Genomic DNA, 12240 nt, shown 5'->3' on the forward strand with positions numbered 1-12240 from the left:
ATCTCAATAGGCTGATGAGACAGTACCCCTGACAGCAACATGCAGGATAAGTTCCACCTTTGAGATTCTCCCTCTGCTGCTGTCTCATCCAGAAGTTCTCAAACAGGGATGATTTTTGCCCCTCATCCCCAGGGGTGTTTGCCAATGTCTGGAGACATTTTAGGTTGCCACACTCAGGGGATGCTACCAGCATTTAGTTGGTGAAGTCCAGAGATGCTGCTTAATATCTTACAATGTTAAAGAATGATGCCCACAAGGAAGAATTATTTAGCCCAAAATGTCAATAGCACTGAAGTTCAGAAACCCTGCTCTACCCTCTCTTGTGCTTAGGTTAGCCCAAGATGCACCTTGAGGACTAGACATAGCCCCTCATTCTGTGCCCTAAGAGACTACTCCGAAGAGACTCTGTCCTTAGGATTGTAAGAGGCTGTGTATGAAGTTTACACAAGGATTGTGCCTTACAGAGACTAGGAGAATATAAATAAAGCTCTTGCACAGAAAAAATCCAGTTGTCTTTCTTATTGTACATGTGACCTCCCACTTATTTTCATTCCACTGTGAACCCCAAAGTCAACTGGCTTGCTCCCCAGTTTCCCTATATCCAAGTCCATGCTCCTCCATTCATTTCTCTACACCAAGGCCAGAGGGACATTCCAAAACTAAGTGTTCTTCATGTCACTGCTCTATATCTGGCCCCCCCAGTGCTTTCATGTCAACCGTGCACCAAACGAAAATGCCTCTGTATAGATTACAAGGCCCGATGGGTCCAGGTCACTACTGTCTACTTAACTGACCTTAGAACTCACCATGCCTCCAAGCACACCTCTGCCCAAGCCTCAGTAACGAACAGTGTGCTCACAAGCCCCATTTGTGTATATGTTTCCTCTGCCTGGAAAGCTCTTCCTTTCTGATTTTGGCCTGGTCCATTCTTATTTGTGCTGAAAGACCCAGCTTCAATTTCACATTCCCCAAGAATTCTTTCCTATCTCTCCCCGTACCCTGCTGAGTTCAGAATGCCCTGTGCTTGCCTCTGTCCCAGTACTTAGCACAACAGAACGTAGTAATTGTCTCTCTGCCTGTCTCTCCCCATCCCCACTCCAACAGTGAGCTCCCTTAGAGCAAAGGCTGACTTCTCAGTCCTACAGCCTACCACAGTCCCCAGCCAACAGCTGTCTAATGAAGCGTGTTGGAAGGATGGATGGATGAGTGGATGAAGTTTCTGTCAAAATAAGTTAGCTGATGAGAATATGAATATTAACAACAGCACAATGAGAATAACATGCCACTTCAACTTAGCCACTTTATTGGACAGTGAAATATCTTTTTCTCATGGAAGATGTCTCCAAGGAACATGAGCACACCCAGCAAGGCAACACAGGCATGAGGACAGAAAAAAACCTAACGCTGGGGAAGAGACTCCAGATGACGTGGCGAAGCAGCTCTTCTCAGCTTGATGGCAGCAGCGGGCAGGAGCTCAGGATGATTCCCCCTCTCAGTGCCCAGGGGGCCTGCATTTGGACCATTAGGATACTGAAATTTCTGGTGAGTTTTTTGAAGTGTAAGAAGATGGTGAGTGATGGTGAAGAAAGATTCTAAGTCGTTGTGAGCTTTGGGGCGGGCAGTCGAGGTTTCTCTCCAGCTGGAGGTTTGCTTTGCAGGAATTGGTGGGCTGAGGCCAGATCAGTGGTCGGCAGGCTTGGTGGCAGTAGGCGGGGTGGCTTCAGCCTCACGGGTGGTTGGGCTGGTGGGTTTGGCCTCAGTGGGCTGGCAGGGACTGGAATCTGAGACCTCAGCCTTGCAGGTCGTTGAGTCAGTGCAATCTGGTTGGCTGGAAGTGGACTTTTTGCAATCTCGTTTACAGGAGTCAGCACAAGGCAGGCGGGAGCAGACTGGACGGTAAGACAGTGAAGTGACACAGGCTGGTCGGCGCAGGATGGGGTGGCATGGGCGGTAGCAGGCAGGGCGATAGGAGATGGATGTCACATATGGCTGCCTGTAAGTAATGTGTCCAGAGCAGATTGGGCGACAGATTGGACGACAGATTGGGCGGTAAGGAACCGAAGGAGAGCAAGGCTGTTTGCAGGAGCTGGGTATGTAGAAAGTCCTAGAGCAAGTTGGCTGGCAGATGGCAGATGCAGAAGACCCTGGGCGGCAGCAGAGAGGTTGGCAGGAGGTAGATGGGCAGGAAACAGGCTCACAGCAGACAGACCGACAGCGCTTGACTACATAGCAAGTAGGTTGGCATGGACTAGGTGCACAGATACTTGCTGAGCAGGGGCTGGGCTCAGAGCAGATGGGTTGGCAGATTCTGGAGACACAACAAGAGGGCTCTTGGCAAGTGCTCGAGACACAAGGCGGCTCACAAGGGCTTGGGACACAGCAGACAGGGCGAAGGCACACAGGCTCACAGACCAGGGCCACACAGCGAGCTGGCTGGCAGTTGCTGGGCTCTGAGCAAGATGGCTCACAAGGACTGGAGTCACAGCAGATAGCCTGACAGCTATTAGCCACAGAGCAGACAGATGGACAGCAACTAGGCGTGGGGCACACCGGCTGACAGACAGGCTCACAGACCACTGGTTGGCAGGAACTAGGCACAGTGCAGACAGCTGAACAGCAGCTGGGCTCACAGATGACTGGCTGGCAGCAGCTGGGCTCACAGATGATGGACTGGCAGGGAGTGGGTACACAGAGGACCGGCTGGCAGGAATGGGCCTCACAGCACACAGGCTGGGCAGAGCTGCTCACAGGACAGGAAAGCTCACAAATGGTGGCCTCACAGCACACAGGCTGGGCACAGGCGGGCTCACAGATGGTGGCCTCATAGCACACAGGCTGGGCACAGCTACTCACAGAACAGGCAGGCTCACAGACGGTGGCCTCACAGCACACAGGCTGGGCACAGGTGGGCTCACAGATGGTGGCCTCACAGCACACAGGCTGGGCACAGCTACTCACAGAACAGGCGGGCTCACAGACAGTGGCCTCACAGCACACAGGCTGGGCACAGCTGCTCACAGGACAGGAAGGCTCACAAATGGTGGCCTCACAGCACACAGGCTGGGCACAGCTACTCACAACACAGGGGGGCTCACAGATGGTGGCCTCACAGCACACAGGCTGGGCACAGCTGCTCACAGAACAGGCGGGCTGACAGCACTGTGGGCCACAGCTAGATGACCCACAGCTATCTTGGCAGGTCACCAGTTGCCATGTCTGGCTCCGGCAGGAACTGGGCAAGCAGACAGGCCCTCCACAGCTCACCTCACTGGAGCAGAGAGAGATGCCTGGCACAGATGGGCATTTCCTAGAACAGCAGTTTCCAGACATGGTGGTGGTGCCTCTGCTCCTTGTGAGTGCTGAGAGGGGTGCTGCCTGACTGGGACAGCTCTCCCAAGCCCTCACTTTTATACCAACTCACTGGCATGTGCTGTTTGGAGACCCTGCGTCTTTTCCTCATTGCTGTTTGGGCCGGTTTTCAGAGGAACATCTTATTATGCCAAGGTTTGTTGATCTGGAAGTTGTTTATCTACCCATAAAGAAGCTGTTTGTTTATTGACTTGCTAAATTTGGAATCTTCGGCGCAGCAGATCATCTTGGCATAAGCATCGTGGCCTTCAAACTGAATGATCTGTGTTTCTGAGTGGCAGGAACAGGGGAAGAGAGGAACTTATAATTTATCCATCTTCTAGTCCTCTGTACCAAGCCAAGCCGTGGGGAGAAGGGAGCCATTAGGGATGTCCACATGAATAGGACCTACTCACTCCTTCCTACATATCTCATTCTCTGGTGGGCAGACAAGCATGCAGGCAAACTCATTGCAGTGCCATGGTAAGGTCAACAATAGACATACAGGGATTAGTAGAGGAGAGCAGTGGTGAGCTCTGTGGGAGAAGGGATGTCTGGGCTGGATTTTAAATGACTATGCTTTGCAGAAATGGTCTTATTTAAAACCATCAGCAATCCCCCAAGGTAAAAACTTGTCTCTTCCCATTATAGGTAAAGAAAAGGAAAGGTGGTTGAAATTGGAAAGCTTAAGTCACTTGCTAAAGATCCCACTCAGCTTGCCCCCTAATCTAGGGATGCTCTCCTTCCTCCTCACCATTCTGTTTGGTCTGACCTTTCTCAAAAGACTGTCAAAGCTGCATGTCATAGGCTCAGCCAACTGTGCTGCCCTCCATCCTGTTCTATGAACGGTCCTGTCCCAGACCACTGGCTCTACTTGTCCCCAGAAAGTACTTGATCTTGCCTCTATGCTTCTCCTCCATGTTTTCCCCCCACCCACTTATACCTCAAGCATTCAGTGGCCCTCCAGAATCTCTCTTGCTTTTGGTGATTTAATAGCTCCTAAAAGAAAGACACTTCCAAAACCCAAAGGATAAAGAGGAAAGGCCAGAGATCTTTTGCAAAGACATTGTGAACAAAAGCAAAGAATACAGATGTTTTCTCAAAGTGTGTCAATGCTACTACCTGAGACAGACATAAGATGAGAAACAAACCCTAGGTTTCTTTTTTTTTTAATGTTTATTTATGTATTTTGAGAGAGAGAGAGAGAACAAGCAGGGGAGGGGCAGAGAGAGAGGGAGAGAAAAAGAATCCCAAGTAGGGCTCGATCTCATGAACCGTGAGATCATGACCTGAGCCAAAATCAAGAGTCGTATGCTTAACTGACTAAGCCACCAAGCACCCCAAGAATCCTAGGTTTCTAAATTTTTTTTTCAATGTTTATTTATTTTTGGGACAGAGAGAGACAGAGCATGAACGGGGGAGGGACGGAGAGACAGGGAGACACAGAATCGGAAACAGGCTCCAGGCTCTTAGCCATCAGCCCAGAGCCTGACGCAGGGCTCGAACCCACGGACCGCGAGATCGTGACCTGGCTGAAGTCGGACGCTCAACCGACTGCACCACCCAGGCGCCCCAAGAATCCTAGGTTTCTAAACACCAAGGCCTGACATCCTTGTTTCAGTAAAGGCCCAGCTCCACAATGCATTTTCAACATCAATACAAAATCCAGGCTCTCCTTTAGAAAAGCTGAACCATCATGCCATCCATTCATCATCTCTCCCTTCATTCATTAATTTATGCAATTACTCACTCAATTTCTCTTTTATTCATCCATTCGATTCAGCCATCATCAGGCTCTGTGAGAGGGCTACAAAAAGAATGAGTTGCAATTCCTGTCTCAAGGAGTCCGAGTTTAGGAGAGAGACAGATCCATCCATAGCAATTATGGTACAGTATACGTACAAGTGCTATGGCAGATGGCTGCACTGGTCCTATGGGGGCACCCGGGAGAAACACCCACAAGATTTTTGGGAAATTAGACAAGGCTCATCAAAAGCATGATACATTTGGGGAGCAGTAAATTGTTCCACAGCCAGGATGGAAGGTTCAGGGGACAGGAAGGAACAACAATGGTACTAAAAGGGTTACTAGCACTCTACCATGAAAGCCCTTGTGGACCACGACAAGTAGTTGGATTTCATACTGACATGGGGGTATTTTAAACAAGGGAACAACTTGACCAAGTTTGCTCTTTGGAAAGGCATCTCTGGCTATGGCAAAGGTATTGGAGAAGGGGGGCAAGTCTGGAGCCCAGGAGACCATCAGCGTTCTGGAGCAGTTACTCAAAAGTTTCCTGGTGACAACCTGAACTGGGCAGTGTCACGGGACTGGAGCAATATGAGAGATTTTATGGAGGTAGAATCTATAGAATCCAGTGGTTGAAAGTGGAAGATTAGGAACAAGAAGTGTCATCCTTGAGATGTAGCTCTCAGACAGTTGGAAAAGAAGACTTTTTGGACAACAGTCTTGCAGTGGGTAAGGCAGAGAAGGAGCCCCCAAGATCCTGATCTCCACCTTTCCAGTTTGTCTATGCATTTCATCTTCCTCAGCTAAGCCAGCAATGCAATTCACATGGAGATGGCCTTCCTCCCACAAGTCCCTCATAAACTCTCTCAGGTGAGAAACTTAATGTGGCATCACCTGTTATGCCATAATGTCCTCCCAAAGAATCCTTCCCTGCTAAGTGGAATTAGCAGAACTTTTAACAATCTACACATTTCTACTTTGTTCTTTTTTTTAAGTTTATTTATTTTTCAGAGAGAGAAAAAGAGAGAGCATGCATGAGCGGGGAGAGGGGAGGGGCAGACAGAGGGACAGAGGATCCAAAGCTGACTCTGTGCTGAGAGCAGAGAGCTTGGTGCAGGGCTTGAACTCACAAACCATGACATCATGATCTGAGCCAGGTCAGAAGCTCAACTGACTGAGCCACCCAGGTGCCCCTCTACTTTATTCTTATAGCTTTCATCTCCCTTGACGTTATATAAGTACCAAAGGGCAAGGACTTTGTGTATTCACTGATATATATCCAGCACCCAGAACAATGTTTGATACATAGGCAGTTTACAATTAATATTTATTGATAAATGAATGAGGACCTCTGCAGGCAGCTAAGAAAGGCAGCGATTTGTCAGTAATTCAAAGAAATCACTACCCTGCTCTCACCCATCCGGGAAGCCATATCAAAGCAAAAGAAGAATCAGATGCTCTGAATCACAACTGCTCAATGCAGACCTACTGGCCTCTTGGCAATTTTGTACTGTTGGCACACTCATGCTCTGGCTGTGGTTTTGTCCTGGGAGTTTTAGTTCTTAGGAGGCCAATTCCAACTAGAGCAAAGAATGACCTACATAGTAAGTCTGAAACTGAACCAGGGCAGACTCAAAGTTTGAAGTCTCTCCCAAGTAAGACACTAGTAGTATTGCTGGACTTTTAAATGAAACAAAAAAAAAAAAATGAAAACACAATGAGCTACCACTCTATAGCTGCTAGAATGGCTAAAAATAAAAAAGATGTACCATATCAAGCGTTACCAAGGACATGCCGCAACTGGAAATCTCAGACATGGTTGGTGGCAAAACAGTCACAAAACAGTTGGGTAGCTTTTTCATGAGGTTAAACATTGCCACACTATTTATCCAGCGATCCAACACCTAGGTATTTATCTAAAATAAATGAAAACATATGTCCACAAGAAAATTTATACATGAATGTTCATAGCAGCTTTATTCATAATAGCCCAAAACTGGAGACAAGCCAAATTCCCATCAGTAGATGAATATTTTTTTCATGTCCTTTATTCATGCAATGCAATACTATTTACCAAATAGGAATGAACTTTGAAATCTGCAACAAGGATAAATATAAATAATGTTATTCTAAGTGGAAGAGTTCACACTGCATGATTTCATTTATATGAGATTCTAGAAATGGCAAAAGGTTGATGGTTGCCTGAGTCTGGGGTCAGGGGTGGGGAGGATTTCCTGCAAATGAGGCACTGGGGAATTTGAGGGATGATAGAAAGTTCTATACCATGAGTGCGGTGGTGGTTACTTGAGTATATACGATTGGCAAATCTCATCAAACTGTATACTATAATTAGGTGCACCTTATTATATATAAATTACACCTTTAAAAAGTTGGCTTATAAAAAAAATTAAGGTAAAAAAAAGTAAAAATAACATCCCAGTTTTATTTGTAAATATGCTTAAAAGGAGTCTGGAAACATATATGTCAGTGGTAAATGCTGAAGTTGAGAATCCAGGTGGCTATTATTGCTTCTTCAGATTTTTCTGCATTTTTTTCGTATTTTTAGAGATCATTGCCATGCTTAATGGCATGTATCTTAAATATAGAGAACAAACTGGGGGCTGCTGGAGGGAAGGTGGGTGGGGGATGGGTTAAATGAGTGATGGGCATTAAGGAGGGTACTTTTTGGGATGAGCACTGGGTGTTATATGTAAGAGATGAATCACTGGGTTCCACTCCTGAACCCAAGACTACATTGTATGTTAACTAACTTGAATTTAAAAAAATATTTTTTCTTGTTTGTTGAATGAAACACTGCTTTGCAGGAATAAAAATAAATATTGTTCTTCCAAGGCAAGAGCAGAATTAGCTTTATTCCACATGTAGCTTAAGATCACATTCAGCAAGAAGGGTGCCTGGGTGGCTCAGTCAGTTAAGCATTCGGTTAAGACTTCAGCTGAGGTCCATGATCTCACTGCTTGTGAGTTCGATCCCTGCATCGGGCTCTGTGCTGACAGCTCAGAGCCTGGAGCCTGCTTCAGATCCTGTCTCCGTCTCTCTGCACCTCCCCTACTTGCACTCACGCGCACTCTCTCTCTCTAAAATATAAAATAAAATATAAAATTTTTTTTAAAAAGATCATGTTCAGCAAAAAGTTGAATCAACTATTTTTTAAATTTTAACCTTCCAACTGGACCCACACACACCTGGCTCAGGCCCCACCTGGCAGATGTACATTCACCCCTTGCATCCCTGGGACTCAAGCAGAAGAAGTACAGTTGGTCTCAGGACAGGAAAACCTAACCCAGAAGAGGCAGACTTTGCTGAAGCATTTTGGCTAGAAGAAAGAACTGGAGTTCCCAGAACATCCATAGGCACTGTGTTCACGAAGTTTTGCCACAGGACTCTCTTCCGTTCTGAATCAAGCTTGTTTCACCAAAGCCTCTTCCCCTGACTTTGCAAGAAAGTTCTGACCAAACCTGAAGCCTTCCTGCAGAACCATTCTAGGAGAGCCATAATGCTGAAGGAAGCCATGCCCCTTGCTCAAGAGTAAACCCTGGCCAACCTCAGCATTTACCCATTTACTGCATTTTAAAAATGCAAGTCCTGGCTGGGGCTGCCTCCCTAGAGCTAATGGACAAGTTCTCTAATGGTGAAGCCTAAGAATCTGTATTTTTAAAAGCCCCCCCCCCCAAGTGAAATCTCATGCAGCACATGGAAATTTTATTTTACACCTAGGGTTCTTGTTAAAAACACGGATCAGTGGGCCACTCCCCTGGGGATTCTGACTCTGCCTGTCTGGGGGTGGGGGAGAAGTTGGGGGAGCTCCATAATCTCCATTTTAACTAGTCCCCAGGTGATTCTGATGCAAGTGGTCCACAAACCACATTTCAAAACCCTGACTGTGGATGCCAGAGTAAATTTTCCTGGCCCAGTGCCCAAGAGGGAGCCAAGGAAGAGGCGGGAGAACTAATTTGGTTACGCCAGCAAGCTCGAATTTATTAAGAAGTTAACAAAGAAATCTTCGCACCAAAAAGCAGCAGAAAGCTGAGGAGAAGGGTCAGTCCCAAAGCCACCTTGAGTCAGAGGATGCCTTATAGTGTCAAGACAGGTGAGTCCACGAAAATAAAGCCATGGGGATTCACCCTGTGAGCTTCGGGATCACTTTGGATGGGAACCAGTTTCCATCTCTCACCAGCATATGGCTCTTGTGCTCGGGGCCTTGAAACACCAGGGCAGGCGCTGGAGAACAAGCCCTCGTCTACCAATAACACGGAGGCAGGATGCTGTCTTGGATGCGGGGAAGGTCCCGGAGACGAGGGGTCCCCACCTGCAGCAGGTGCAGGCTTTGCTTGGGCCACCTCCGCGGAGAAGACATGGGGCTTCACTTCGTCTCGCAAACGGGCGTGGGCTGGCAGCAGACGGGGCCGCAGCACCCGGACGAGCCGCAGCAGCTGGACCCGCAGCAGCTGGACCCGCAGCCCCCGCAGCCCGAGCCGCAGCCGCTGCCACAGCAGTCGCTCCCGCAGCAGCCGCTCCCGCAACCTCCGCAGCCCGAGCTCCCGCAGCCCGAGCCCCCGCAGCCGCAGCAGGACCCGCAGCAGCCGCAGCAGGACCCGCAGCAGCCGCAGCAGGCGGGCTGGCAGCAACACACTTCACAGCAGTCTTGATCTTGAGGGCAGCAGGTGAAGCAGTCCCCCGGGCAGCACCCCATGGTCCCGGCTGGTCAGGTGGCAGGTCAGGAGCGCGGCCGGAGTTCCCCACGTCTGACGGTGGCCAGCGGCCAGCAGCTTTTATAGCCCCTCACCGGAGGGTGTTGGCACAGGGGACAGGATGTTTCCTTTGTTATTATTTATGCCAGTTTCCATAAGAACGTCTCATTAGCTGCCTGTTTATTTTCCAGCCCTGAGTACCTCAACTCATAAAAAAGTCCCACTCGGACCAACTGCTATTTGTCCAGAGGGTAAAAATGCCATCTTCGAAAAGACCTGTCATCATGGCCAAACACGGGCCAGCCGTCATTAGCCCAGGTCAGAGGGAGCCGCGGCCTCTGTCTCTGGAATGGGTCCTCCCCTTCCACGTCTCCTCGGGTGGCAAGCTGGCAGCCAACCCCGTTTCATCGTGGGTGCTCGTCCCGGAAAACCAGACGGGCTAAAGCCGGGGGCCCTGCGCCTCCTGCTGCAGGCAGAGTGGCTGCTCTCGAGGTCCGGTCCTGTGGCTCCTCCCAGGAGGAAATGGTATCCTCGTGCGGGCCCATGTGAGCAAAGCAAACATTTGTGACTGTGTGTGGTATGTGGAGTGTGCCACACATTTGTTTGGGCTTGGTCACTGAGAATCAGTCATGATTAATAACTGCCTTGTGCGATGGAAAGAGACTCATCATAAAACTGCAAGAGGTGGGAGCCACGTTCTCCCTGGGCCTCCAGGTGAACTGAGCACTCAGCCTCCTCTCTAAGTGGGCTGGAAGAGCAGTGACCAGAACCCTTTTCTTGATGGAAGGAGATGGGACGGGGGAGGGGAAGGAAGGGAAGAAGAAGGACAGAAGATCGTGGAATGTCCAAAACATCTCACTAAAATGGGAATGTTGTGCACTTCTTTTAAGAGCTCCAACTTCATAGACCATCTGGCGGTGGGCGGGATTAGCATACAAGACACCCAGAATACCATCGCAGGGCATAAAATGCCTTTGGGAAGAGGCTAGCATCCACAGAGGATTCAGGTCCGCGTGTAAATTCCACGATGGGTCGAAATTCCTATCTCCGGGTTGGGTTTGGTACCTTGGAATGGTGATGGCAACCCTGGAGACTACAGGCTCGACCTTTGGAAGGCAGCACCCAGAGAAGGGGACTGAGTGGGAGGTGGGAATGAAGGTGGCAGTGGGTGTGGAGATCTGGGTCAAGAGACACAGCCCCTCATTTTAATTTGCCTTTTCTTTTTAGGTGGGCGTGGAGGTAAGGCAGCCTCCAAGACCAGCTAGATGGACTGAGAAGGGTGGAGCCAGATAATGGGTTGCTTGGATCTGACAGGATGCTCAGTACTTCACAGGATGTGGACATTTAGAACTGGGAGGGAGACATCATGTGGTCCAGGGTTTCTAAACGTGATTTTATGTCAGAATTGCCTAGGGCGGAGGCATTTGAAAAATGCAGACCTCCAACCTGGACCCCAGTCCTGTTAAATCAGTTAAATCAGAGTATGTTCTCATGGGAGCTTGAGAAGCTATATATTTTAAAGCTTCCCAGATGACTCAAATTCTCAAATAGATTAGGAAACACTGACATAATTTAATGTCACCATGACCATCACCCTGAAGCACTTCTTTTCTACAGAAGCTGATACAAAGGCCCAGGAGAGGACACATTAATGATGGAGTGAGGCAGCCCAGATGTTCTGTTTCTTGGTCCAGTGTTCCTTCCAGCACTGCACATCCACAGATGGACACCTCTGGGCAAGTGTAATACAGTGAGGTCCAAGACAGACACGTCCTTTTTGTTCTTTTTTTTTTTTTAATGTTTTTATTTACTTTTGAGACAGAGAGAGACAGAGCACGAGTAGGGGAGGGGCAGAGAGAGAGGGAGACACAGAAACAGAAGCAGGCTCCAGGCTCTGAGCTGTCAGCACAGAGCCCAAGGCGGGGCTCGAACTCACGGAGTGTGAGATCATGACCCGAGCTGAAGTCGGACGCTCAACCGACTGAGCCACCCAGGCGCCCCTTGTTCTTTTTAATAATAGGCAATGCAGTCACATGAGAAGGACACCTAAGGGCAGGCAGTGCAAAGTCTCTCCTCTTTCTGTGTCCACCAGTCAGTTCTCTCGCCTCTCACCTGCCCTCCCCTCTGCTCCCAGCCTCACTTAACCCCTCCGCACCTGAATTTCCTCATCTATAAAATGGAAATTATGATAGTTATAGTGCCAATCTCATAGGCTGAAAGCTCTTAGAGCAGTGTATTGGCTACATATTGTTTGATAAACATTAGCTATTGTATTATTTATATACAAGAAAAACAGATGGATAGATATAGATACATTTTTGTTCGTTATACATGATAGCAGCTGTAATAGTAGCATAGTATACACTCTGGTTTTAACTCTTTTTTTCCCTCTTAACAAGATATCTTAGAGCTCATTCATTCCATTTCAGTACAT

The 12240-nt window shown here is 48.4% G+C and overlaps 2 protein-coding genes across 3 annotated transcripts; both read right to left on the reverse strand.

Annotated features, from left to right (window-relative positions):
- Positions 1-1282: 1282 nt before the first annotated feature.
- On the reverse strand, positions 1283-3368 carry KRTAP16-1 (keratin associated protein 16-1). Of its 2 annotated transcripts, XM_040497501.1 has the most exons (2): positions 2986-3368; positions 1283-2715 (listed from the first exon to the last, which is right to left on the reverse strand). In XM_040497501.1, exons 1-2 carry the CDS (start codon positions 3328-3330, stop codon positions 1681-1683), a joined length of 1380 nt encoding a protein of 459 aa, XP_040353435.1. In that variant the 5' UTR covers positions 3331-3368; the 3' UTR covers positions 1283-1680. The 2 variants fall into 2 exon arrangements, with proteins under 2 accessions (XP_040353435.1, XP_040353434.1); XM_040497500.1 differs by having other exon boundaries at positions 1283-3368.
- A 5699-nt stretch (positions 3369-9067) lies between these two features.
- On the reverse strand, positions 9068-11656 carry KRTAP17-1 (keratin associated protein 17-1). Its single transcript, XM_040497503.1, has one exon. It carries the CDS (start codon positions 9806-9808, stop codon positions 9479-9481), a length of 330 nt encoding a protein of 109 aa, XP_040353437.1. The 5' UTR covers positions 9809-11656; the 3' UTR covers positions 9068-9478.
- Positions 11657-12240: the final 584 nt, after the last annotated feature.

Source organism: Herpailurus yagouaroundi, unplaced genomic scaffold (genome assembly GCF_014898765.1).
Source record: "Herpailurus yagouaroundi ecotype Mexico unplaced genomic scaffold, PumYag 189, whole genome shotgun sequence".
Lineage (NCBI taxonomy): Eukaryota > Metazoa > Chordata > Mammalia > Carnivora > Felidae > Herpailurus > Herpailurus yagouaroundi.